Source organism: Curcuma longa, chromosome 11 (genome assembly GCF_044706935.1).
Source record: "Curcuma longa cultivar G26 ecotype Majalengka, Jawa Barat chromosome 11, ITB_CL_G26_1.1, whole genome shotgun sequence".
Lineage (NCBI taxonomy): Eukaryota > Viridiplantae > Streptophyta > Magnoliopsida > Zingiberales > Zingiberaceae > Curcuma > Curcuma longa.
In genome coordinates this window covers 29,096,918-29,123,024 of record NC_133871.1, presented here as the reverse complement: position 1 = coordinate 29,123,024, position 26,107 = coordinate 29,096,918, and the positions used below count along the sequence as shown (strand labels likewise).

The window sequence follows — 26,107 nt, the reverse complement described above, 5'->3', positions numbered from 1 at the left end:
CAGGTGGTACCTTTGCACTCTATTCACTACTTTGCCGGCATGCAAAAGTGAATACTATTCCTAACCAGCATAGAACTGATGAACAACTCACAACTTACAGTCGCCATACATTTGACGAGAAGTCACTAGCTGCAAAAGTCAAGAGATGGTTAGAATCACATCCATTTAAAAAAAATGCTCTGCTTATTCTTGTTCTCGTTGGCACTTGTATGGCGATTGGTGATGGAATTCTCACTCCTGTCATCTCAGGTAAACTAACTCTGTATCATACCTTTAGTTTCAGAATATTTCTCTATTTGTTTTTAACTCTGCTTATTCATCTCGAATTGAATATTCTTTATTAATTAGTGCACTATATCACATCTATGGATGGAAATGAGGAATGAAACTTGTATGCTAAAATGCTTGAATACTTTTGCAGTTCTTTCTGCGTCAGGTGGCATAAAGGTTAACCATCCAAAGTTGAGCAATGGTAAATCTGCAACCTTGAGAATTTTTATTCCCATTCTTTTTATTGTATCAGATGCTAAATCATAGATCAAGACATCTGTTTTAATTGAAGGCAAAAGTCAAAAAGAATCTGTGTTTAAGTAATTTGATCAAACAGGTGCTTCTGGTCGTTTCACCACGAGCTCTTCATTAATTTCTTTTCTCCCTCAATATTTCAGATGTTGTTGTGCTTGTTGCGGTGGCTATTTTGGTCTGTTTATTTAGTATGCAACACTATGGTACTGATAAAGTCGGATGGCTTTTTGCTCCTGTTGTGCTCATCTGGTTTCTGTCAATTGGAGTTATTGGCATTCTGAATATATGGAAATATGATAGCTCAGTCCTGAAGGCTTTCAATCCAGTTTACATCTGCAGATACTTTAGACGAGGGAAACGTGATAGTTGGATTTCACTAGGTGGAATTCTGCTCAGTATAACAGGTTTGCTTTGCGCAGATTCATCTCACACATGATGCACATTGATGCTAGACATTATATACTTTCTGATTATGTTTAGAAGATCACTGTAGTCTGTCCTCTTTTTGTTTTGCAGGAACAGAAGCATTATTTGCCCGACCTGTGTCATTTCCCAGTATTAGCTGTTCAGGTAAGTAGTAATAATCATAGCCAATATGTTGAGTCTCTTTTGACTAATACAACCTTTTCATGCAGATTGCTTTCACTACAGTTGTTTTTCCCTGTCTTCTATTGGCATACACTGGGCAAGCTGCATATCTTGTTCATCACACAGACCATGTTAATGATGCTTTCTACAGATCCATTCCAGGTTTCTTGGCCTGCCTTTAATCTACCATTTGATTTCATCATTTTCCATGTGTTTGTCATGACATTTGGTTTTTCTAGATGGCATATACTGGCCCATGTTTATCGTAGCCACAGCAGCTGCAATCGTTGCTAGTCAAGCCACCATTTCTGCAACATTTTCTATAATCAAACAAGCTCTTGCACTCGGTTGCTTTCCGAGGGTCAAGATTGTGCACACATCAAAGAAGTTTCTCGGTCAGATATACATTCCCGATATCAATTGGATTCTTATGATTCTCTGCATTGCGGTTACTGCTGGATTCAAGAATCAAAGTCAGATTGGAAATGCATATGGTAATAAGCCGTTGCACTTTTATATATCATTCATTCATGAATTAAATTTCTACATTCTTTCTCATGGAAAACAGGAACTGCAGTTGTGATTGTTATGGTGGTGACGACATTTCTTATGATCCCAATCATGTTGTTGGTCTGGCGAAGCCATTGGTTGCTAGTCTGCATTTTCACTGCTCTATCTTTGTTGGTGGAGTTTCCTTACCTAACTGCTGTGCTCTTCAAGATAGATCAAGGTGGTTGGGTACCTCTTGTTATCGCTGCCACATTTCTGGTGATAATGTATGTTTGGCACTATGGCACAGTTAAGCGATATGAATTCGAGATGCATAGCAAAGTGTCCATGGCTTGGATTCTAGGCCTAGGACCAAGTCTTGGCTTAGTCCGTGTTCCTGGAATAGGATTTGTGTACACCGAGCTGGCGAGTGGCGTCCCTCACATATTTTCCCATTTCATCACCCACCTTCCGGCCATCCACTCGGTGGTTGTTTTTGTCTGTGTCAAGTACCTCACAGTCTACACCGTGCCAAAGGAAGAACGTTTCCTTGTGAGAAGGATAGGGCCAAAGAATTTCCATATGTTTCGCTGTGTTGCAAGATATGGATACAAGGATCTTCACAAGAAGGATGATGATTTTGAAAAGATGCTGTTTGATAGCCTCTCTCTCTTTGTTCGTTTAGAGAGCATGATGGAAGGGTATTCAGATTCAGAAGACTACAACGTACCGACGAGAGAGAATGGCAATGAGTCGAACATGGATCTCAGTTATGCATCTTCTAGTGATCTTATCCAACCTGCTCAATCTCAAGGAAGCAGTCTGGTGAGGTCATCAGGTCAAGCGAGTGGCACCGCCGGCGATGAATTGGAGTTCATGAACAGGTGCAAGGAGGCTGGGGTGGTGCACATTCTCGGGAACACTATCGTGAGGGCTCGTCGAGAATCCTCAATTATAAAGAAGATTACTGTCGATTACATATACGCTTTCCTGAGGAGGATCTGCAGGGAGAACAGTGTGATCTTCAATGTTCCTCATGAAAGCCTACTGAATGTTGGACAGATCTTTTATATATAGATCGTCATAATGTGGATTCAGCATAAAGATTAGCCAATCATGCTGTTGTAATAGCTCACAAGAATCAGCTGAAGATCCCAGAAAGCTGGAATAGCAGTAAGATTAGTTTTGCCAGTAGCAGTAGTATTTGTATGTTGGGTATGTAATTTTGAGATTGTCATAGGAAGACGAACTCAGTTTATGACTTTGCACAGAAGAGGAGAAGAAGAAGTGTTTCTACTAGGACTTGCAGTTTTGTTGTGAGTTCTATCAAATAGGCTTCTATCTTTTGTACTATTGCTAATGCTTTTAATATCAATAAAATGATCGACTTGTAATGTTTTTGTCAATCCAAAATTTAGTTCGACTTGTTAAGTGCTTGCTTAATTGCTGGTCTTCTTTGAGAACATATTCCTGGTGCGCTTGTGAAACAGAAGCAAATTTATGGAAGAAAAGAATATGCGAAATTAAAGTGCTTAATTGGACGGTCCTGATCGTTCAGCATCCGGTTCCGTGGGACCCATCTTCTACCCCAGTAGAAAAGGGGTAGTGTATTCTTTCCGTTTTAGTGCATTTCTTGTCGTTGCTTCCGAGGAGAGAACTTAAAAGAAATGGCATGATACGGTGCTATATAACCTGGCTTCCTCTCTTCTTTCCTCTACCGCCTGCCATTTCGTTGGCCTCTAGGGTTTGTTAGCTTTGATCCGGAGAAAGAGGCGAGACTTTGGAGGTCTTTGATGGCGCACTCGGTTCTTCTCAGATCTGCGTCTCCCTTGATCGAAAGATCGCCAGAGGTATTTGTTATTGTTCTTTCCAATTCGATTAATTTTTTCTTGTTTGTTCTATATAGATCGCCCTTCTTATTCTGTTTGTTTAATTTTTGTTGTCGAGGCCATCTGTGATTTTCTTCCTGTTCAGGTGCCTCGTATCCGCTATTCTTACTCGGCTGAGACTCGAACAGTTTTTTTGGGTTCTGGGGTGACCTCTCTGCGCCGTTGTTTGTCACAGTTAAGTTGTGATCACCATAGTCCTTGCTGTCGAGATAGACAATCTGAAGTTCGATTATGCTAAAAAAGACAACCGTTGCTTTGTTCTTTATATTTTCACGCAGTAAATCTAATGGGAGCAGAAGCATTCATCCAGTTAAAGCCACAGTGACTGAAGCCCCACAAATTGTTAAGGGTAACTTATGATATGGAGGACTTTAGTTACAGACCAGTAAATTCTCTAGTCCGTGTTTAGCAATGCCAGGATTTTTCATGATTCAATTTTTGTATGTACCTTCTTTTAGGATCTTCAAGCAGTGGAAAGACAAAGGTCGGAATTAATGGTGAGCAGTGTAAATTCGGGGTCTTGTTCAGTTTGACTTTCATGTCAGTTCTTCAATTCCAACTGTTGTGATTATTTTTTTTTACTATTCATATGGGATGGATAAGTAACCATCAAAGTTTCAACTCTACAACTGAAAATACAATGATGGAAAGTGTCTTTTTGAATTGTTACATTTACTTTGTTATTGCTGTTGTAAGATAATAACTTTTTTGTATTCCAAATCTTTCAAAATCGTGTTAATCAAACAAATTATTCCATGTTCCTGGAATCCTGGACCATAATCTTCATTTTTTCTTAGCCTTGAATTATTGCATTTCAATCTTTTGTATCATTGAGAGGTGATTCAATATGGAAGGCAAGTCTGTCTAGACAGTGCTTAGAGTGATACTGAAATCTTTCTTACACTGCAGGATTTGGTCGCATTGGTCGACTTGTATTACGAATAGCAATGGCCAGAGATGACATCGATATTGTAGCTGTGAATGATCCCTTCATTGACTCTAAATATATGGTAAGGGTCTTTGATTTGATAAATATTAATTAGGATAGGAATACTAAGTACTTGTGTTTATTGACTCTAAAAAGGTATTTTGGTGGATAAATGTGTATACATGGTTTGTGTCTCTGAGTCAAGTTTGACCTGAATAAAAAGGAGTGAAAATAAAAAATAAAGTGAGTTCTATTTTTAGATTGATATTTGATTCACCTAACTTTGTTTAGAAAAAAATAGACGAAACCTATAAGACCATAGTGTTGTTGAGGGGTTGTTTGGAGAATGGGAATGAAAGTTGAAAGTTTTGAGTCATATTCTAATTTTCTCACTTGGATTATGTGGCTCCTAGTTTCAAAAGGCTACATTTGGTCTTAACAGAATAACCAACAATGTGACTGCAATGCTCATGAGTGAACCTCTGGCTTGATGATATTGTATATTAATAAATTTTTAGGTGGGAATCATTTGTGGGCTATAAGAATTCTAAGTTTGTCTAATAAGGTTATCTTTTAATTGAGCACTTCTTGTGTAGTGGGCCAGACTCTTTTTAGAATGATTCTTTACTAACTTGTTTATGGTATTTGTGGAAAATGCCAAATCACGTGGGAATTATTTGCATTATTTTTTTTCCCAGCTATTATTTGTATCACTTTGTTGTATCAAAAGTTTGATATTTCTATAGCATCAATTTAAACTAATAATGGACATGGAAGTATGCAATCAACTAAAAGCTTCACAACTGACATAACTGCTCTGATATATAGTTTTCTTCGTCCACTATGATTTTGCATTTACCTTTAGGTTTGATAAAATATGTGACTATGTAAGCAATCTTCCATGGAAGAAGAAGTAACCATCTTTTGCTATGTATTGATGAAAGATCTTTAAGGATAAAACTTTTGAAGATTTGATTTGTTGTTCCTTGATATCTTTATCATAGTAAATTGATTTCTGGTTTGCCTACAATTTTTTCTGTTCTTAATTGTTCTTCCATTTCTTTCAATATAATGATCATATTCTTTTCGCTAGGCATACATGTTAAAGTATGATTCAACACATGGTACCTTCAGCGGATCCATCAAAGTTGTGGATGAGTCCAACTTAGAAATCAATGGTAAAAGAATTTCGATTACTAGCAAAAGGTATTGCATTTATCTTTTCAGGCTAACCTTTGTCAATATCTTTATATTTTTATGTTAAGGTTTCTGAACAATATCTTATACCATGGGTTCCTAAAATTTGAGTGGCCAGAATATGATTGGATGTTTTGTTGCATACAAATTAGATAGCCAAGATTGATGAAGGAATGTGTTCTTTCTTGACTCTCAAAACCAATGATTTTTTGGATCTCATATAACATCTAGTAGTCATTGTTACTGATGATCTATGTTTTATTTGTGTATGATTTGATACATTATTGAATCTTCTGGCGTTTTGACTTTGAGATATAATCAATCAAAGATAATACGGAGAGCAATCTAATTTTATGCAATTTTTTTTATCAGGGATCCAACTGAGGTCCCCTGGGGTGATTTTGGAGTAGAATATGTTGTTGAATCTTCTGGTGTTTTTACAACGATGGAGAAAGCATCAGCCCACCTAAAGGTATATTCTTCATATGCTAGTTTCTCATATAGCTGATTCACCTTTCTTGTATGACAGTTTTGTTGATTATTTTTTCAATATTCAATAGGGAGGTGCAAAAAAAGTGGTAATATCAGCTCCATCTGCAGATGCTCCTATGTTTGTGATTGGTGTAAATGAGAAGACATATGAATCAGGCATGAGTATTGTCTCAAATGCAAGCTGCACAACCAACTGTCTTGCTCCTCTTGCCAAGGTTTCATACTTAGAAGCATAATTGCTATAAAATCTATATCCTCTCATGCCCAACGTCTATGGATTGGGGTCGACTGTGTGGGGCCGCTGGAAGGGTCTATGGATTGGACATTATTTCTAATGCCCAAGTCAATAATTATTGAATGCACATGGAATTTAAATTTCCCAACTTCTCATTATGCTCTAGATATACCTTTTTTAGGCTGTTAGCATACATGAATCTCTCTATGCCTCATAGGATGCCAAGTTTCATGTATCATGCATCATAGCTCTCTTATGGGATAAATAATTATTGGCCTTCTTGAAGGTTGTCCATGAGGAGTTTGGCATTGTTGAAGGGCTCATGACTACCGTTCATGCGACCACAGGTTTTTCCTTTCACTCTAAATTCTAAGATACTGACAGAATAGTCATTAAATATACACATGCTTAACATTGCATGCATTATCATACTGTCATGACTTGCATAATACTCTCAGATTGATTTTCTGAGATTGATGTCTTTACAGCGACACAGAAAACTGTTGATGGCCCTTCAATGAAAGATTGGCGTGGAGGGCGGGGTGCTGGACAGAACATCATCCCCAGTTCAACTGGTGCAGCTAAGGTGAGGTCATGGTGACAGTGATGATAATCAAGATATTCCATACTTCTGCGTAGTTTTAAATTTGAACTGATTCAATCCTGGATTAGGCTGTTGGAAAGGTCCTTCCGGACTTAAATGGGAAGCTCACTGGAATGGCTTTCAGGGTTCCTACACCTAATGTTTCTGTTGTAGACTTAACTTGCCGACTTCAAAAAAGTGCATCATATGAGGATGTCAAGGCAGCCATCAAGTGTGCATGTCTTTTCCTCTTTTGTGCTTATTTTTATACTGGAAAGTTTCTTACAAATCTATAGTTGTTGAAATTTGACCAATGCCCCTTAGTTTTAGCCTGATTTTTCCCCCTGAAGTTTCAAATATGCCACTTTAGCTTTTCAAAACAAATCAACTATCTCAATGATTTCATCCAAAATGTCCAAATTGTATTAGTTCAGCTACCATGATAGGGGGTTTGAACAAAATTGAGGCAGCCTACTGAGTAAGCCCACCATCATACATGAATACTTTAGATTTGTTTTATTTTAATTGAAGTACCTGTGTGTTGGATTTTTTTCTTCTTGCGCTTTAAATTTTATATTGTTTACTATGAGCACATTTCAGGTTTGCATCAGATGGTCCCCTGAAAGGCATTCTTGGATACACCGAAGATGATGTTGTCTCAAATGATTTGGTTGGTGACTCGAGGTAAAACTTTCATGTACAACCAAATATCACAACCTTTTGTTCACTTTCATTATACTCAATTTCATTCTATTTCTTTCTGCTACATTTCAGATCTAGTATCTTTGATGCTAAAGCTGGTATTGGTTTAAGTGCTTCTTTCATGAAGCTGGTCTCATGGTATGACAACGAATGGGGCTACAGGTTACAATCTTCTCCACCTTTCATCTCCATTCTCCACAAGCAAACCAAACCATTTCCATCTTATGTATCACCTCTTTATTCTCTACAGCAACCGAGTGCTTGACCTCATCGAACACATGGCTATGGTGAGTGCTCGCCATTGAATTGTGCCTGAAAACTTACCTAATGAATGGCATGCTGCTTCCTATGGATTGGAGACTTTCTAGTGCATGGAAAACCGATTTTGTTGAATAAATGTAGCATGGGAACCTTATTTTGACATTGCTACGATTTACATACCAAGTGTCATGGCAATTGCCATGGGGTTATTCATGGGCAATTACCGATTGCCGTTGAATAAGATTGCTATGGGCAATTGGGAATATATGATGTAATTACGTATTTTGTCACATTAACATACACATTGCGATGCTCTTATTACAAGGTTGCCAATACTCAAGTGTAGCAACCGTGGAATTTGGAAACAAGAACATTGTATCACATTCAATAGAGCTATTCATTGTAACAATGTATACATGACTTGTGATTTCCATCACACCAAATCCTCTCATTAATTTTAACTCTTTCTAGAGTTAAACATAGATAATGGATATTGTTTATGTTTTATTTGTTATATGAGCTAAAAATATAGATCAAAATATGACCATAGTCTTTGTTAGATAACAGAGAAGTTGCGAATTGAAATCAAGTGATTAAGAAAGTATCAGTCTTGCTCGATTCAGATAAAAAAACAATTTTGGGTTTTTACATATTTTTAAGCTTTGAATGCAGATTCAAATTGCATACATCTAGAAGCAATCGTGAGATTTTGATAACGTAATTTTTTTAACATTATATATTAAAATTTAGTTGAATGTTAAAATAAAATTAGTTGAGCTATGAGTCATCTAAAATTGATAAAATATTAGTTTTTTATGTGGAGGATGGTTGCAAGTATTTATCTAAATCTTAACATTAGATTTTAACTGAAATTTAATTTTATCATGTTTTTTTTTTTTTATCAAGAGTGTAATGTTAATTATTATTTTCTGAATCATCTAATATAATATTTGAACCCAAGGATCGCATAATTATGTTTTCTGCGTCCACCTTGTAATTTACTCGAACACTTTATATATCGAGCGGCCGGGTCCGTATTTTTTTCTTCCATGGGCGACGAGCTTCAAAACCCTAACCTGGATCTGCTTCTGCCATCGCTCCGTTCGCTGTTCGATCGGAGGTGCATCGAGGAAAACTGACCTCTACAGGGCAAGGGCTGCGATCGCGCAGGGCGAGCGGCGATGGGGAAGAAGAAGAAGCGACCTTCGAAAGTGTGGTGCTACTACTGCGACAGGGAGTTCGACGACGAGAAGATCCTCGTCCAGCATCAGAAAGCCAAGCACTTCAAGTGCCATGTATGCCAAAAGAAGCTCTCCACCGCTGGAGGCATGGCCATCCACGTCCTCCAGGTCCACAAGGAGACTGTGACCAAGTATGTATCCTCTACCTCCCCAAACTTGAAGTTAATTGTATTTTTGGGTATGCGCTAGGTTTATGCCTATCAATGATCATTGAAATTTTTTCCCAAACTTGAAGTTAATTGTATTTTTGGGTATGCGCTGTATTCCGGATTAGGTCTCTCCTTTTGAGGTTTCATCTTTATGCTTTTTCAATGATATCATTTGCTTTAATCTAGGGTTCCTAATGCTAAGCCTGACAGAGATTCAACAGACATTGAGATTTATGGTATGCAAGGAATTCCTCCTGATATCTTAGCAGCTCATTATGGGGAAGGTAAAAATTTTTATGGCCTTCTTTTCAGCTTAACCATGCTTGCCCCAAATAATTGAAACTTTTTTGTTGTTCTCATTATTGATGATGTCTTCATTTATCAAGTACTGTCTAAATTGTCATTCTGTGTCAATACACATATGTTCATATATTTGTTCAATGTTACTTTCTAAAAGTGTGAGTTTTTTTTTGCTATGTTAAATCTTTCTGTCTTCCTCTTTCACATTTAAGATTTTACTGCTATATCTTGTGTTCAACACACATAGGGATTCTTTTCATAGGTCACACGATCAATTAATTGTGCATTTAGTTCCTTCTTTCTTTAACCCCACATCTTACACGGCAATACCCATGCCTAGGTATCATGCTTATGATTATTTTAGTCTAATGGTTAAAAATTGATTGGTTTATGGTTTATCCCCACTTCTCTCTTCCATTCATTAATATGACTCATCTTGAAAAATGGTACTCTGTGTCTTAAGAGAAAGTTCCAAGTATTATGGTGCTTTAAATTTACATTGTGTTCCTGGTGAGCTGAAAAATTCAAAAACCTGTATCATTTTGAAAGTTGGCTGGTTTCATTTTTAGGTTTTGGATGTTGTCATAATAACATAAAAGAAACCCTACTCGACATGAATTTAATAATAATAATAATATGATATAATCAATATCTTTAAAAAAATCTAAAAGTTTTGAAATTTGAGGAACTTAATTTGGCATAAACATATTGCAATATCATTTTAAAAAAATAAAAAGGTTGTCTGAGAAACAAATTAAAGAACTCATAAAAAAGGTTGATTTCTTAATTCAGTGGATAGGAAAATTTGAAACTCTAATGGGTACCAAACATAATGTTCCCTTATTTTTGAAGGACACTGACCTGGTTTTCCTCTGAACTAGATCTGGCCTGCTAAAAGATCTTGTGGCAGCATGTATTCATTTCTCAACTAAAAGGTTTTTTAATGATTCTTTAAATGCACGTGACATCAATATGAAGAAATCAAAATGGTTTGTTTAAACAATTTATGTTTTTGATTTGTTTAAGTTGGTGTCTTTTACTGAAGGGCAAGCTTCTTTATATTTTTTTGATCTGCTGTAATACTGTTACTCATAGTAGGGCTTCGTTCATATACATGTTTATGCAATTGTTCAGAGAATCTCTGTGTTGTAAGCTGTTTCCAACTGCAGGCTCAAATTTATCTATGTAAAAGGGAGTAATGCTGATTCGTTATCTTTGTTCATTTCTAGCTTACATGAAATCACCACTACTTTTATGCTTTCTGAGTGAGATGTCCACCTTTTCACTGCCACCATAGGCTTTTATCACATGCCATTTGTTTGTGCAAGCATGCACTGGCACTTGCAGGGCATGATGTTAAAGCATACTTAAACCCTGTCAATATTGGCTTATTTGTTGGTGATGTGTTTTATGCCTCCTGTGAAATCTGCTAGTGTTTGGGGGCATTGCCAATCATTTTGCACGGTGTATTGGATTCCACTTTATGTGCACATTTGAAGGATGCATTGTCAATTAACCTGAGCATTTTTGTGTATTATCTGGATGCATTTATTTTTGTTTTTGGTTTGCTTGATTCAGTGAGTTTTGGTGCAGATGAAGAGACAGCGGCAAAGACAGCTAAAGTGGAAGTTCCATCTACTGGTTTTGTTGGCGGTGCAATTCCTGGTGCATTTGGCATTAGATTTCCTCCCCCACCTGCATATGCTGGCGTTCCTCCTGTGTATGTGTAACTTACTGCATTGATTGTTAGAAATTTAGTGTCTTTGAGTTTCGAATTTGTGTTTTTTGCATGCAGTTTAGCTTTCAAATTTTGCTACTTTTGTGGTCTCATAGCTCATGTGCTTCCACGTTTCATTTTTTGTCAGTTATAATCCAGCCCTTCCATTTCAGCGTCCAACATGGCCTATTCCAGCTATTCGTTCAAATCCTTGGTTTCCTTCACAAGTATCTGTTCCAGTTCCCCCACTTGTTGTTGCTACACCTATCCAGAATGCAACAACTCCTTTGGCCTCCACTTCTACCTCTGGACTCCTGACACCTCCTCAAGCTGGTCCACCCACAGCTACACCACCTTTGGTATCTCAACCTCTATTTCCAATCAATACCCCAGCTGGTGTACCTGCACAATCATCACCAACACTTTCTTCAGCCTCCCCAACAATGTTGAAAGGTGTAGCTGATGCAAATTCAGGATTGAATACTGCTATAGGAGGTGGTTACATCTCTCAAAACAATCCAGGTGCAGTAACTTAGTTTAAAGGATCTACATCAATGCCGTTTGTTGAGATTAACAATGTGATTATAGTTATTTCCCTTCCAAGTTTTAATTATTAAATTGTTTATGCTATAATCATCAATGCATCTCTTTGATATATTTTTGCGAAATGGTTGCTCTACTCTCTTTGGCTTTTTATCAAAAGGGTGGCCAATTGTACCGTCTCCATATAAGCAGCAAAAAATCATCACATGTTTTGATAGAAAGTTCAAATAAATTTCAAATACACCAAAATTTGGCATACAATTCGTCATGCATATGGTCAATAGAGAGGTTTATGTTCAAGTATGTCAGAAATACAAAATTAATAACTCAAATTTTACTTTTGCATCCAGGTTGAATCAATATTGTTATCTTTCAGAGCATCCATAGGTAGCCAACCTAAACGTTATTTGTATTTTTTTATTGAAATTTGGTGTTTTTTAAAGGTCTAATTTCCTTAAACATAAAAGTGAATAAGGTTCTGTTTTCTTAAAGGTAAGAAAAATTGCATTTCTTGCATAACATCAAATAATATAATATCACAAATTGGATTAAATGATGGAGGTGCAACATTGATGTGTGTTTGAGAAATTTTGACAACCAACCACTATGGATCGAAGCTGGGACATCATCTTTAAAACACATTTATACTAAGGTGATCTGATCTTCAAAGTTGATATAATCTTCATCTTCTTTAAACTGAAAATTCTACAGGGTAGTGAAGTTTGCAAGGTATGTTTCAAATCGTGATGGATTACAGAGAAAAGATGGTACATTATGGCTCTAGTATTTGTTGTGTGAGAGTTAATACCAAAATAGGCAGAGGAGATTGCGTTAATTTTTGACATTTAATGATGATATCAAAGGGGAAACAATAACTAAACTATCTTTAGGATTCCAATTGACAAAGAGATAATTAGAAGTGCTGCATACAAAAATGTGGTTAGGGTTTCAAGATCATTTTGAGAGAGGATAAACCTCATTTTACTATGAAAGAGGGAGAAGGCATAAGGAGAGACATGATATAGTTTGATGTTGACTTTGAGAAGAGAAATATTGGAAGGGACATATTCAAAGGATGGATAAAAAAATAAAAATTCATAGTGAATTTGAATTCCAAGGGTGATCTGGGTGTTGATTGATGCAGAAAGAACAAATGACAAAAGAAACAAACTGGAGAGTCATCACTATGGCAACACAACGTTTTGCTTTAATGATGTGTTGAGCCATGACACATAATAGGACATGCTGAGGATGCAAAGTGAATCAATTACGAAGATTTGTTACAAGTTCATTAGTGTTTCTTTGTGGTGTTTGCTTTTATTTATCTGTTTACACCATTGAATCTCTGTTTCTTCAATATTGTATTCTTCCTGCAACATTTGCTATTGTTCTGAAGCCAGATGCAATTTACGACTTATTCTCACGCAGCCTTAGCTTGATACGACATTTACCTATATGTCTGAAATATATTTTTTTGCTTTTTAGGTGGTGTTTCATATGCAAACTCACATATGTATGCTTCCGGTCCAAATACTGGGAACCCTTCAATTGGGCCACCTCCTGTGATATCAAATAAACCCCCCGCTTCCCATCCTACTACAAATGAGGTCTACTTGGTTTGGGATGATGAGGCAATGTCAATGGCAAGTTTCTAACCACTGCTATCAGTTAATTGGTTGAACTTTTTTTTTTGGACCTAGCTACTAGATGCTGCATTATTCTTTATTAATATATGATTAATATGGAATTGTTGTGCAGGAAGAAAGAAGAATGTCCCTAACAAAGTATCAGGTGCATGATGAAACTAGCCAGGTAAGTTATTAGTGCTTCTGTTATTCATTCTGATTTATGTCAAATAGATTGGCAATTAGGGTGCAGATCCTGAAGGTAGGAACAAATTGAGAACTTTTTTTTAAAACTTCTTTGTGCTATATTTCAATGTTCTTACTGTCGGATTAATCCCATCCCAATTTAAACGGTACGCTCTACTAGGTATGAATAAAGCTTTTATGAACTACGGCCCTTTGTAATAAGTTTTCTTATACTAGGCAGTGTCAATTTAATTTTGACCTTGGGATGAGGAAGAAAAATATATCTTAATTTCTTTCCAAGTCTTTGGAGCCTCCAAAGTTTTCAAATACATTTTCACATTATTTCTACTGCAAGTAAATTTTACAAAACTAACAAGCTCGTGCTGCAAATCAACGAGGGGTCTCAACCTAGCACCAGGCCCATGCGAAAATGTGTATGTACCAAGTTCTGATTTAGTTTTTGATTTTCTGTGTTGTATTTCTTATCGCTATTGCTTTTTAATAAGTGTGGGGCTTGAGTGGGACAACAAGAATTTCTTGTTTACTGTTTTTGATCACATTGGCGACCAGAATTGGTTCAGGTCAGCATTCGTTCAGAAGCAAGTTTGCTACCACAGTGTTGTTTGATTGTTAAGCTTATAGAATTGCAATAATCGTCTTGATACTTTCTTCACCTGTCTGATTGATTTTTGTGGTTACACGTTGAACTAGATGAACTCCATCGATGCGGCCATAGACAGAAGGATATCTGAAAGCCGACTTGCTGGCCATATGACATTCTAAACCCCATGTTGTCACGGGGAGTTAGCGAGATCACTAGGCGTTCTCAGAACGACTCAAATCATGGAGCGACAAGGTGTGTTTTCTATCCAGTGTTAGATGATCAGATCACTTGGAGGCTGATTGAGTTTGTGCCACCAGCAGGCATTCATATGAAGAATTTAGACAGGACGAAGAATATAGATTCCAATTTGATGTCAAAATTTAGAAGAGGTTGTTACTGAAAAGATTGTTAGTTTGTTACTGTTGTGAGTTCTTGAGTAAGATGCTAATTCTTAAATTTGTCTTGGTCATATATAAACTGCAGGTTAGATGATCTGGAAGTGATTTTGGAGTGGTTGGTAATTGTGATTGTAATACATTTCTAGTTAATTTATTCAAATATCTAACTTTTACTCATTTCCGTGATGATGCATTATGATGCAATTATTTTTTTAAATGGACATTATTATCATTTTTAAATATTTTTCCGTGATGATCTTGTGCATCATTATCATTTTTTAATTCAAATCTGATAACACGAATACATAAAAAAAAAAGACTTTTATTAGCATTTGTAAATAAAAAGTGCCAAGCTAGATTATGTTTAAATACCTATTAGATTTTTTTTTTCCTGAAATATCCTTTAACATGTCCATTTATGAATGGAGCAGCCGTCCGAATCCTCCCGCAGGATTTGTACTGATTTAAGTTCGGCCGTCAACTCGCAAGGATCTTCCACCTGAAATCCCTGCTGCATTTAAAATACGACAAGTTCCCCAATTTCTAGGAGCGATACCACGGGCAAGATACCAGATATAGGAGGATCGAGCTACCATTAGAATGCTCCGTATGCAACTACTTCCCTCTCGATTCCTGAAACCCTGGAGCATCTCCTCTCGTCGGCCTGCTCTCTCGTCGGCCGCCACCGCCGCCCTCGCCGCTGGACCCACCTTACAAGATGTCGCCGCCAACCACAAAGGTTGTCTTTTTCACTCACTGCGATGCACTTTGCTACTTTTTTCCAAACGACCGTTACATCTTTGCTCCGATTGGAATCTCGGAGCTTAATTGATTTTCCATTTGTATTACAATACTTTTGCGCTTCTCCTGTTCGATGTTATGCGCGAGTAGGATTCATTTATAGCTTGTTGGGTTTTAAAACCCGCGGATAGCTAATACAAGGCGGGAGATGTGGAAGAGGAAAATGCTTTTTTGCGCATTGCTTGAATTTTTTTTTTGTGTGTGTGATCTATTAGGTTTGGCAAAAGTTGTCTTGAAGAAAGGGAAGACACAGGTCTTTAAATATGGAAATCCTATGGTTTACAGTGGTGCAGTTGACAGAATCATAGGTCAGCCCCCTCCTAAGACTGGAGATGTTGTTCTCGTTGCTGATGGGTCGGAGAGGACAATTGGCTGGGGTCTATATAATTCGGTGTCTATGTTCTGTGTTAGACTTATGCAGCTGGAAGAAGAGGTGGCAAGGTAAGTTTATTTCTTGTGATGTGAGGCAGTTGATGTTCGTGCTGCTCATCATTGTTAAATATTCACAGGGAACCATGCTATGCACTAAACATGGAGAAGCTGCTTGAAGCAAGACTTTATGATGCTATAAATCTACGTAGGAGCATGGTACTTCCTTCAGATGATACAAATGCATATCGTCTGGTCAACAGCGAGGGGGATAGGTAGGAGAATGCTAGGCTTATGATGCTTTCAACCAATGCATGAGGGTCAGGATTATTGTTGTGTCGTTCTTCACATGGTGTTGATTACTGAAATTAAAATGTTAGAGAACTAGTATAAAGTCCAAATTGAACAAACTAACCTTTTGATGTTTTGTAGCTTTCTGAACCTTGTCTTCTTTATTTGCAAAATACATTTCTCTACTTACAAATAGTAGCTGAAGTATTTGTTTGGAGTTCTGTTTCTTGATTGTTGGGTTGATGAATGCAGGTTGTCAGGTTTGATTGTGGATGTTTTTGGTGATGTTGCGGTAATAGCCTCATCGGCTGCATGGGTTGAGAAATATAAACAAGAAATTGAGTTCCTTGTTGGCAGAGTTAGAGATGTAAACCATATAAAATGGAGACCTTCTATTGATATACTAAAAGAGGAAGGATTGGAAATCTCTTCTAATGGGGAACATATCTCTTCTTCATGCCGTGGAAGAGTAAAGGTAAGACAAAAGATAGCTCAATTTGCTACTTACACTTGAGATTCAAAGGCTTTTCATGTCATAATATCTGGATATGTTAATAAACAACTTTCCAAAGATGCGGCCTTAAACCCAAGAAGCAAGAATCTTGATTCGAATCAGTTATTATTCCCTTCATAATTCCATTCATAAAGGTTTCCGTTGACATGACGGCAATGTATATACTAATTCATTGTCATTTTCCTTTGACTATGGAAAAATTAAGAGGTTTATTGTGTAACTTTGCTCTGTTAAATATGCCATTATTAACAATCAATCACATTGCAAAACTTCCCGACACCAACTCTTTCTATATCTATAAGATTCTGCTTATTTACAATCAACTATGCTTACTTGGTGGCTGCCACTTGAATAACTTTTTTTACTTGAGATGCTGGTCTAGCATGTGCCTCTTTCTTGTCTCGTTGTGTTTGTTCATCTTGATTAGATTGTGCAACTTGTTTACTGTAGGTGAAGGAGAATGGCATATGTTACCTAGTCTCACTAGATGGTCAAAAAACAGGTTTCTATGCTGATCAGCGTGATAGTCGTCTCTTAATTTCATCAATTTCAAGAGATCGTACAGTGCTTGATGTTTGCTGTTATAGTGGTGGCTTTGCATTGAATGCTGCATTCGGTGGCGCTAGTAATGTTATCGGTAAAATACTGTAAGCTGATATACCATATGATGATAGTTCGTCACTTATTCCCTAAGCTGTTCAGCAATGTGCATTGATGTGTGATGTGTTAAAAGTACTTCTTTACTTGCACCATAATTCTTGGTGAAAGAGTTATTTATATGGTTATATTATTGATACGATTTGCTTATATTTTCTTAAATGATGCCATAATATAACTTGCACTTGTAAACAGTGTCATGTACTAGAAAACTGCTTTTTCCCATAAATGCATATGTGACTGTCTTGATCTTACCATTTCCAGGAATTGATTCTTCATTGCCAGCCTTGGAACTGGCAAAAGAGAATGTCTCACTTAACAAATTGGATCCAGGAAAAATCTCATTTTTAAGGGAAGATGCAATAGCATTCATGAAAAGTGCTGCTGCCAGAGATGAATCATGGGATATAGTAATTTTAGATCCACCAAAATTAGCACCTAGAAGAAAGGTAACCTTTGTTCTTCTACTACCAAATAACCCATACATCAAATGCCAAAGCAGACCTAATTTCATTTGCAGCACAGCTTTCTAATTTACTTTGAAGCTTCTTAATTGAGAAAAAGTGAGCATTAACCAGATGTTTGACAGTACATCAAACATGAATATGCAATTAGACTAGTTGGATTGATGGATCAGTTAGGGAACATCTGTATTTCTATTTATGAAAATTCATGTTCTATGGCAATGTATGCCCAAAAAAATTTCTGTTGAAGTATGAAGTTTCCTTCGCTGAAATATAAGTGGCCTTCAACTCTATTGCAATGTCTGACCAAAATTCCAAATGTTGTTAATTCTATTTTTCTTCTCCCCTATAGAATGATTATCTCTTCTTTTTTTTTTTTCCCGTCTAAGACTTCAATTCCTGTAGGTACTGCAAAGTGCATCTGGCATGTACAGAAATCTAAACTCGTTAGCCATGAAAATCACAAAGAAAGGTGGTTTACTAATGACATGTTCTTGTTCTGGAGCCATGGCACAAAGTGGATCATTCTTGCATATCCTTCAGGCAGGTCACAGTTTCCTTTTTCATGCATATATATATATTTCACATTCTAACTCACGAGAGTCTACGTTCCAATTTTCATCTACGTGATACTACAAATGCTTTTCGCTTTTCTTATTTAATTCTTACCTGGTTAATAAACTAGATGTATTTTTAAGGTTTTACTCTTGAAACCCCTTTGTTGATTGCCAGCAGAATTGCTGAATGCATAAAAATAAGTAAGATTTGAAGATCATAGATTGTGGTTGACCTTTTAAACACTAAGATGTTTTGCCTTTGCGATACTAGTTTGAGGCCAGTTTTGTTCTGATTTTTTCTGGCTATCATGTGGAATGGGCCAGTTGGTTTGTCCGCATAGCTATCATGTCTACATAACTACTGAACATCATAAACATTGTTAGTAGATACACTTACCCACAATTATTGGTTATTGCTATTTCTAATAGCAAGCAACTAAAAGTTAACTGAAAGAAGTGTTTTCTTTTTGGCAGCGTGCTGCATCTTCTGCTCGACGAAGAATCACAGTTCTGCGCCAAGCTGGTGCATCATGCGATCATCCTGTTGATCCTGCCTATCCAGAAGGCGGATACCTCACCAACATCTTGCTTCGGGTGCTCTGAACAAATTGTTTCCCTAGTGCAGACAAATAGAACATGACTTTTGCACAAGTTGATCTTCAGCTTGCTATTAACATTTTGCTATGGGTGCTCTGAAATAGTTTCCCTTGTGCAACATGACATTTTTGCACAAGTTGATCTTCAGCTTGCTATTAACATTTTGAATGACACTATTTAAGAGTGTAAAAAAATTATGGAATAGTAGAATTGTTGTATTCGATGTCTAAGAAGAAATGTACACGTGCCTATATTAAGGATTATATTTGTGCGATAAAATATCAGTGTTTTAGGTATCGCGGTCGGATTCTTCAATTTGCATCTAGTATTTAATGGTGAATCAAAATTTTCAGATGATTAAAGACAGATACATTAGAATGACACCAAATTAACAGTAATATATAAGATTTTTGGATGAATTGACCATTAACTTTTGATGTAATGCAACTTGCTTGAAAATGATTATCGAAGTGTCTCTTAAATTTTAAAATAAAATGATGACACATTTCACATGAACATGACAAAATATAATATAAACTAATTCTTGAGTTAGTGAGTTATGATACACCCACCATACATAGAGAAATTTATTTACGAGGATTAAGATAAATGAGCTAAATGACTATATTTGTTAGGCAAGTCAAATCTGTTTTGATAATTCAGAAAGGTATTCGTTCATGATGTATTCGTATTTACTTCATCTCGATTTATTTAAAAAGACACAATTTGTTTGGAATGGTTCAAGTTTATTTTAATTTGAATGGCCAAAATGAAAATAAACATGAGTGCTCATATTTGAAATTAATTTATTCACAACTTATTTTTTTAAAAAATATATATTCATTTGGAATTCAAAAAATCGAACAATATCGTTGAAATGTTTCACCCAATCGCAATTGGTTTTGCTCAATTAAGATGTAAATATCCTCTCGTAACAAATTAGAAGAGACAGCTTATTTTAAATTAATCAAAGTGAATAATTTTAGAAAAAACTATTCAATTTTCAATAAATAAAAGGACAACGGAATATAATAGGTTCTCATCTTCATCCCACCCAGTTTACCAATTTTGTAAAAGTAAATTTTTAATTATTTTAATTTTAAAAAACATTAAATTAAACCAAAACCAAAAAAATTTAAATTAAAACTAAACTAAAAATTTAGATTCAGGATCAATTTCGTAGGATTTAAACTAAAGGTTTAATTAAAAAATCACAAAACAATCAAATGATATTGAAATTTCTACCGATCATTTTAAATCGTAAAAAAATATAGATAATAATCAAATGATATTGAAATTGAGAAATTTAGAAACATCCAATAGAACATTAAAAAGCCAAACAAACTTTCCAACTTCTTCAACCTGTATATATGTGATAAAAAGATGATAACACTCATCTCAAACACCCCTCCACATCTCATCCTAAAACTTATGGAAGGATGATAAATCACGATACCGAACGATCTTCTAAGTCAGAAGAACTTATTTCCTAAAAGAATGAGATTCAAACTTTACTCCTGTGTAACAATTCTACCACCCCAGTATCAACTCGGCTATGCCCGTTGAGACTTCTTCAACCAGTATCTAGCATCTAGAACAAGAGTTCATTAGGTAGCTCAGAGAAATAAAGATCAGGCCGTAGGCATAATTAACTCCTGTGTGATGATACAAACCAGTTGGAGTGGCATGTAGCAAAGGAACAAGAAACAGTGATGAAGTTCAACAACATAGATTTCACTAAAGTGCAAGATTGCATCTATTTTTTTTTCCTTTTTTTTTTTTTTTTTGAATCGACCTGCTTACATTTTTACAGACATTCATAGTGCCAACCATAGATAGCAGATCTTACTCAAAAAATGAAATATAAAGCCAGGTCTGCAACATCCAACGCAGCAGCAAATGGTTACACCTGCAAAACTAGAGGGGAAGAAGAAAAGGTCTGATCAGCATGACGAGTGAAAGTTTAAATTTACATCTTCAACACCCCAAAACCATTAAAACTGCATTGTGGCCAAAATGCTTAAAAAGGTTACGAAATAGAGTGGACATTTAAACATCAGTTGGGAACAGATGCAACAAAATAATAAGACAATGGATTTCTCTCTTTGTCTATTACAAGATATAAGCCCCTATTTATACATGAATATAGGGATCTATTCTAGGAGAATTATTCTAAAAAAAGAAAAACAGAATATTTATCCTTAACAGAATATTTTAACAATTCCTAAATATTCTAACACTCCCCCTCAAGCTGGAAGATATAAATTATATGTACCCAGCTTGTTACATATGTAGTCAATTCGAGGATGTCCTTTGTCTTCATACAAAAGATCCTTTCCTGGAGCACCTCTGATATATCGGATAATGCTTGTTATAGCATATCAATGTTTCTTGCATAGAGAGTTGACTTACTACACTTATTGTAAATGAGATATCCGGACGAGTAACAGTAAGGTAGCTTAGTCTCCCTACTAATCGCCTGTATCGTTCAGGATTTGAAAGAGACTTCCCCTGATTTGGCATGAGCTTGACATTCGGAGAGCTGGAACTTGCTAGCTTGTTGCTGTTACTAGAAGAGGGCAGCAGAGAAGAGAGACGCACGATCACAGGAAGAGTGGCGTCGTGAGGAAGAAATAGGAGCGCGTGACCACGGGAAGAGTGGCGTCGCGAGGAAGAAACAGAAGCTCGCGACCACTGGAAAAGTGGAGTTGTGAGGAAGAACAGGAGTGCGCGACCATGGGAAGAGTGGCGTTGCGAGGAAGAAACAAGAGCGCGCGACCACGGGAAGAGTGACATCGCAAGGAAGAAACAAGAATGCGCGACCACGGGAAGAGTGGCGTCACGAGGAAGAAACAGAAGCGCGCGACCACGGGAAGAGTGGCGTCTCATGGAAGAAACAGGAGCGCGTGATCACAGGAAGAGTGGTGTCGTGAGGAAACATGCTGCTCGTCGCATCGTGGAAGACGCGCGACGAGGAAGCCACCGCGATTACTGCGTCGCGACGAGGAAAACGCGCGACGAGGAAGGCGGTTGACAGAAACGCACGCGAGGAAAACGCGTGGCGAACAAAGAGAGAAGGAAGTCATTGCAATTGCTGCGTCGCGACGAGGAAAACGCGCGACGAGGAAGGCGGCTGACAGAAACGCACGCGAGGAAAACGCGTGACGAACAGAGGGAGAGAAGGAAGAAGATTGGTTTGGGCGGATAACCCTAAACCTAAGGAGGGAGGAAAACCCAAACCTAAACACGAGCACACGTGAGGAAAACGCGTGGCGAACAGAGAGAGAGAAGGAAGAGGATTGGTTTGGGCAGATAACCCTAAACCTAAGGAGGGAGGAAAACCCAAACCTAAACACGAGCACACGCGAGGAAAACGCGTGGCGAAGAGAGAGAGAGAAAGGAAGAAAAATTGCTGCTGCTGTGTTGTTGGAAAAGCAGAAGGTGCTGGAATGGCGTCGTGATTGCTCTCTGTTCGCGGTGGATGTCGCGAACAGGGATGGAGAGACGCGGGAGGCTGCCTTATTGGGCAGTGCAGCGTCGAGGAGGAGGGACTCGACGGCCTCGGGGCCGCGGTTCTCCTTGCAAGGGTCGAGATCCTCCGGATCAGAAGTGTTCGTCGAAACCTCCTGAAGAGGCGGAGGAGGAGCAGGAGCTGACGAGATCTTGGCAGCGGAACCACCGACCTCGAAGGCTGCGTTGTCCCAAATCTGAAGTCTCATCTTCTTCTGAAGAGTTGCAGCAAGCTTCATGATCGAACGGGGAGAAGTTTGAGTAAGCGACAGGGAGCTCGCTACGACATCCAACTCATCCAATTCAGATCCTTGGCTTCTCTTATTCGCCGGCATCGCCTCCATCTCCCGATCCATTCTCTTCAAAGTGGGCGTACACGGATCCATGAACTTGGCCGGCACGATCCTCCCGCGCGGCCGCCCCCGCGCGTCCCGATCCGCCTTCTTGGCCCGGAGCGCCTCCAGCCTCGAACTCAGCTGTGCGATCATCTCCTCGATCCTCACGATCTCGTCGTCCAGCGAGATCTCCTCGACCTCGGCGAAGGCAACGCGGGAGGTGGTGGCGATGAAGAGAGAGAGGAGAAAGAATTAGGGTTAGGCGGATAAACTTAAATCCCTTCGCTCTGATACCATGTAAAATAATAAGACAATGGATTTCTCTCTCTGTCTATTACAAGATATAAGCCCCTATTTATACATGAATATAGGGACCTTTTCTAGGAGAATTATTCTAAAAAAGAAAAACAGAATATTTAACCTTAACAGAATATTTTAACAATTCCTAAATATTCTAACAGGTACAAATAAAAATTCATAATGAAAATTGAATTCTCAGGCTAGCAGGGTTGAGGCTTGATGATTTTTCTGTCAAATGAGCGTAATCGGGGTATTAATGTGTGGAACTAGGTGGAGTGTCACCAAGGAGACAACCTTTTTCTTCTCCAATGATGTTTGTTGAGCCATGACACTTGAGAAGACGTGCAGAAATGCAAAGTGAATCAATTACACAGACTTAGAAGTTCATTAGTTTTTCTTTGCGCTGCTTCCTTTATCTGTTTGCACCGTTAAATCTCTGTTTCTTAAATGTTGTATTCTTCCTGCATCCATATGCAATTTTTTCAAGGTAGATGCATTTTGCAACCTATTCTCACTCAGTCTTAGCTTGATACAATTTACCATATGTTCCAAGTAAATATTTTTACTTTTTTAGGTGGTGTATCATATGCAAGCTCACATATGTATGCTTCTGGTCCAAACACTGAGAACCCTTCAATCGGGCCTCCTCCTGTGATATCCAATAAACCCCCTGCTTCTCATCCCACTACGAATGAGGTCTACTTGGTTTGGGACGATGAGGCAATGTCAATGGTAAGTTTCTAGCTATAGTCTCAGTTAATTTGTAGATCATTTTTCCTCAGACCATGCTAGTAGATGCAGCATTATTCTCTATTAATATATGATGTTTAAGATGGGATCATTGTGCAGGAAGAAAGAAGAATGTCTCTAACAAAGTATCAGGTGCATGATGAAACTAGCCAGGTAAGTTTTTACTGTCTTCTGTTATATGTTCTGGTGGATGTGAAATAGATTTGCAATTTGGATGCAGATCCTCAAGGTAGGAATAAACCAAATCTTTTTCAAGTTCTGAGTGTTATCCTTCAACGATCTTACTATTGGATTGATTGCTCCGGATTTCAATGCTACACCCACAATTTATGAATAAAAGCTTTTATGAACTATGGCCTTTGGCGATCAGTTTTCTGCTAGGCAGTAAAATTATAGTTTTGACTTGGGATGAGTAAGAAAGATATTCTTTTCTATTCCAATCCTAACTGTCTAGATTTCTTTCCAATCTTTGGAGCCTCCAAAGTTTTCAAATACTTTTTTACACATTATTTCTATTGCTAGTAAGTCTTATAAAACTGACAAGCTTGTGCTGCAAATGAACGAGGGGTCTCAACCTAGCACCAAGGCCCATGCGAAAATCCGTATGTACCATGACCTGATTTAGTTTTTTTTTTACCTTGTTGTTGTATTCCTTATCCCTATTGCTTTTTAATAAGTGTGGGGCTGAGTGGAACAACAAGAATTTCTTGTTAACTGTTTTTCATTGCATTGGCGACCACAATTGGTACAGGTCAGCGTTCGTTCAGAAACAAGTTTGCTACAAGTGTAGTTCTATTGTTAAGCTTATAGAATTGCAATAATCTTCTTGATACTTTCTTCAGCTGTCTGATTAATTTTTGTGGTTACACTTTGAACTAGATGAACTCCATTGATGCGGCCATAGACAGAAGGATATCTGAAAGTCGACTTGCTGGCCGTATGACATTTTAAATGCCATGCTACTGTGGGAGTTGGGAAATCACTTGGCTATCTCTGAATGACTCAAAATCACCAAGCAACAAGGTGTGTTCTCCATTCAGTGTTAGACGGTCAGATTGTTTGGAGGCGCATTAGGTTTGTGAGATCAGCAGGCGTATGCATATGAAGAATATATACAGGACCCAGACTATAATCCCCAATTTGATGCCTAACTTTATGTACTTGTCAGTCCTTGAGTAAGGGTATTATTCTTAGTTCGTCATCATATAAACTGCTGGTTAGATGTGGAAGTGATTTTAGAGCAAAATTGGTTGTAATTCATTCTGGTTGAATCGGATTTTTTGTTGATTTGTTTAAATTTCTGAGATAGTACCATAATAACTCACTGATCTCACAATTATCAATATATATTGTAAATCAAGGGAATAACTTTCCTAATGTCTTTCCGAACCTTGTTTTTTGTCTTCTCTAATTTGCAAATTGTATTTCTCTACTTCAAATAGCAGCTGAAGTGTTTGTTGGGAGCTTCTTGTTCATCGGGTTGATGAATGCAGGTTGTCAGGTTTGACTGTGAATGTTTTGGGTGATGTCGCGGTAGCCTTTTTTCTAACATATTCTGAAATTGAATTCCTATTATGTCCTAATATTTTGTTTTGAGATATAATTGAGTTGGTTACGACGGAGTAGATTTGTTGAAATAGATAAGGGTTGAATTTTGATGAAGTTGAGATAATGTTTTCTTTTGTGGTCAATTATAATTTTTTGATTTATTTCATAGATGGTTGTGTGGAATATGACGGATTTTATCATTTGTTGAAATGCTAAGATTACAAATTCAATATTTATTATTTAAATAAACAGGCCTTCATAATTATTGAATTCATTTTGAGTTGTGAACTTGTATGTAGATTTAATTCCATGTTTTGAAATTTCTAATCAATTTAGAATTTATATTATATTAAAATTTAGATTCGTCAAATATAATCACTTAAGCTGTTGGCAAAGAACAAATTACAGACAATAATTTAATCTTATATATATTGAAAAATAATTATTATTTTTAAGGTATAAGTGAGTTGGTTATGATGGAGTAGAGTTGTAGATGAGGATAAGATTTAAATCTTAATAAAGTCATAATAATATCTTTTATCGTAGTTGTAAGGCTATTAGGATGGCAGATTTTATCATTTTTAGAAGAAAAATAATTAAATTCAACTAATAGAATCCAAATATAAGCCTTTAGCTATTTGAAATTATTTAGGTAAATAATTTTGCTAAAAGTAAGTCACTTCTCTAAAATATTAATGAATATTTAGACAGTAAAATACCATATCATTAAATATTCATAGTATTTTTGGGTAAAAATAAAAT

At 37.1% G+C, this 26,107-nt stretch overlaps 5 protein-coding genes across 15 annotated transcripts; all 5 read left to right on the top strand.

Annotated features, from left to right (window-relative positions):
• Positions 1–3: 3 nt before the first annotated feature.
• On the top strand, positions 4–3,002 carry LOC141838426 (putative potassium transporter 11; the record flags this gene model as incomplete). The annotated part of the gene is given in 8 exon segments (XM_074725902.1): positions 4–249; positions 422–472; positions 669–929; positions 1,042–1,061; positions 1,063–1,095; positions 1,161–1,275; positions 1,353–1,607; positions 1,682–3,002. Coding segments are annotated over 8 exon segments (1,979 nt in total), but the record flags the coding sequence as incomplete, so codon positions are not given.
• Positions 3,003–3,274: 272 nt separating this feature from the next.
• LOC141838427 (glyceraldehyde-3-phosphate dehydrogenase GAPCP1, chloroplastic-like) lies at positions 3,275–8,298 on the top strand. Of its 2 annotated transcripts, XM_074725903.1 has the most exons (14): positions 3,275–3,452; positions 3,577–3,665; positions 3,770–3,840; positions 3,950–3,988; positions 4,401–4,501; positions 5,513–5,625; positions 5,989–6,088; positions 6,177–6,323; positions 6,630–6,690; positions 6,832–6,929; positions 7,016–7,158; positions 7,527–7,610; positions 7,701–7,790; positions 7,879–8,298. In XM_074725903.1, the coding sequence occupies exons 1-14, from the start codon at positions 3,396–3,398 to the stop codon at positions 7,931–7,933; spliced, it is 1,248 nt and encodes a 415-aa protein (XP_074582004.1). In that variant the 5' UTR covers positions 3,275–3,395; the 3' UTR covers positions 7,934–8,298. The 2 variants fall into 2 exon arrangements, 1 of the variants encoding a protein (XP_074582004.1); XR_012602642.1 differs by lacking the exon at positions 7,879–8,298 and having other exon boundaries at positions 7,016–7,160.
• Positions 8,299–8,931: 633 nt separating this feature from the next.
• On the top strand, positions 8,932–14,814 carry LOC141838312 (protein SUPPRESSOR OF FRI 4-like). 8 transcript variants are annotated; one of them, XR_012602625.1, is made up of 9 exons: positions 8,932–9,261; positions 9,466–9,563; positions 11,173–11,299; positions 11,445–11,818; positions 13,325–13,482; positions 13,598–13,651; positions 14,362–14,506; positions 14,575–14,643; positions 14,738–14,814. XR_012602625.1 is itself a non-coding variant. In XM_074725753.1 (7 exons), exons 1-7 carry the CDS (start codon positions 9,071–9,073, stop codon positions 14,431–14,433), a joined length of 1,074 nt encoding a protein of 357 aa, XP_074581854.1. In that variant the 5' UTR covers positions 8,932–9,070; the 3' UTR covers positions 14,434–14,814. The 8 variants fall into 8 exon arrangements, 1 of the variants encoding a protein (XP_074581854.1); XR_012602626.1 differs by having other exon boundaries at positions 14,572–14,643; XR_012602623.1 differs by having other exon boundaries at positions 14,575–14,814.
• Positions 14,815–15,194: 380 nt separating this feature from the next.
• Positions 15,195–19,013, top strand: LOC141838314 (uncharacterized). The gene is made up of 8 exons (XM_074725755.1): positions 15,195–15,391; positions 15,669–15,894; positions 15,963–16,097; positions 16,366–16,588; positions 17,078–17,264; positions 17,549–17,733; positions 18,154–18,291; positions 18,780–19,013. Exons 1-8 carry the CDS (start codon positions 15,253–15,255, stop codon positions 18,906–18,908), a joined length of 1,362 nt encoding a protein of 453 aa, XP_074581856.1. The 5' UTR covers positions 15,195–15,252; the 3' UTR covers positions 18,909–19,013.
• Positions 19,014–23,622: 4,609 nt separating this feature from the next.
• On the top strand, positions 23,623–25,153 carry LOC141838313 (protein SUPPRESSOR OF FRI 4-like). 3 transcript variants are annotated; one of them, XR_012602630.1, is made up of 5 exons: positions 23,623–23,779; positions 23,897–23,950; positions 24,018–24,399; positions 24,475–24,548; positions 24,677–25,153. XR_012602630.1 is itself a non-coding variant. In XM_074725754.1 (3 exons), the coding sequence occupies exons 1-3, from the start codon at positions 23,648–23,650 to the stop codon at positions 24,746–24,748; spliced, it is 258 nt and encodes an 85-aa protein (XP_074581855.1). In that variant the 5' UTR covers positions 23,623–23,647; the 3' UTR covers positions 24,749–25,153. The 3 variants fall into 3 exon arrangements, 1 of the variants encoding a protein (XP_074581855.1); XR_012602629.1 differs by having other exon boundaries at positions 24,018–24,548; XM_074725754.1 differs by lacking the exons at positions 24,018–24,399; positions 24,475–24,548.
• The last annotated feature ends 954 nt before the right edge of the window (positions 25,154–26,107 follow it).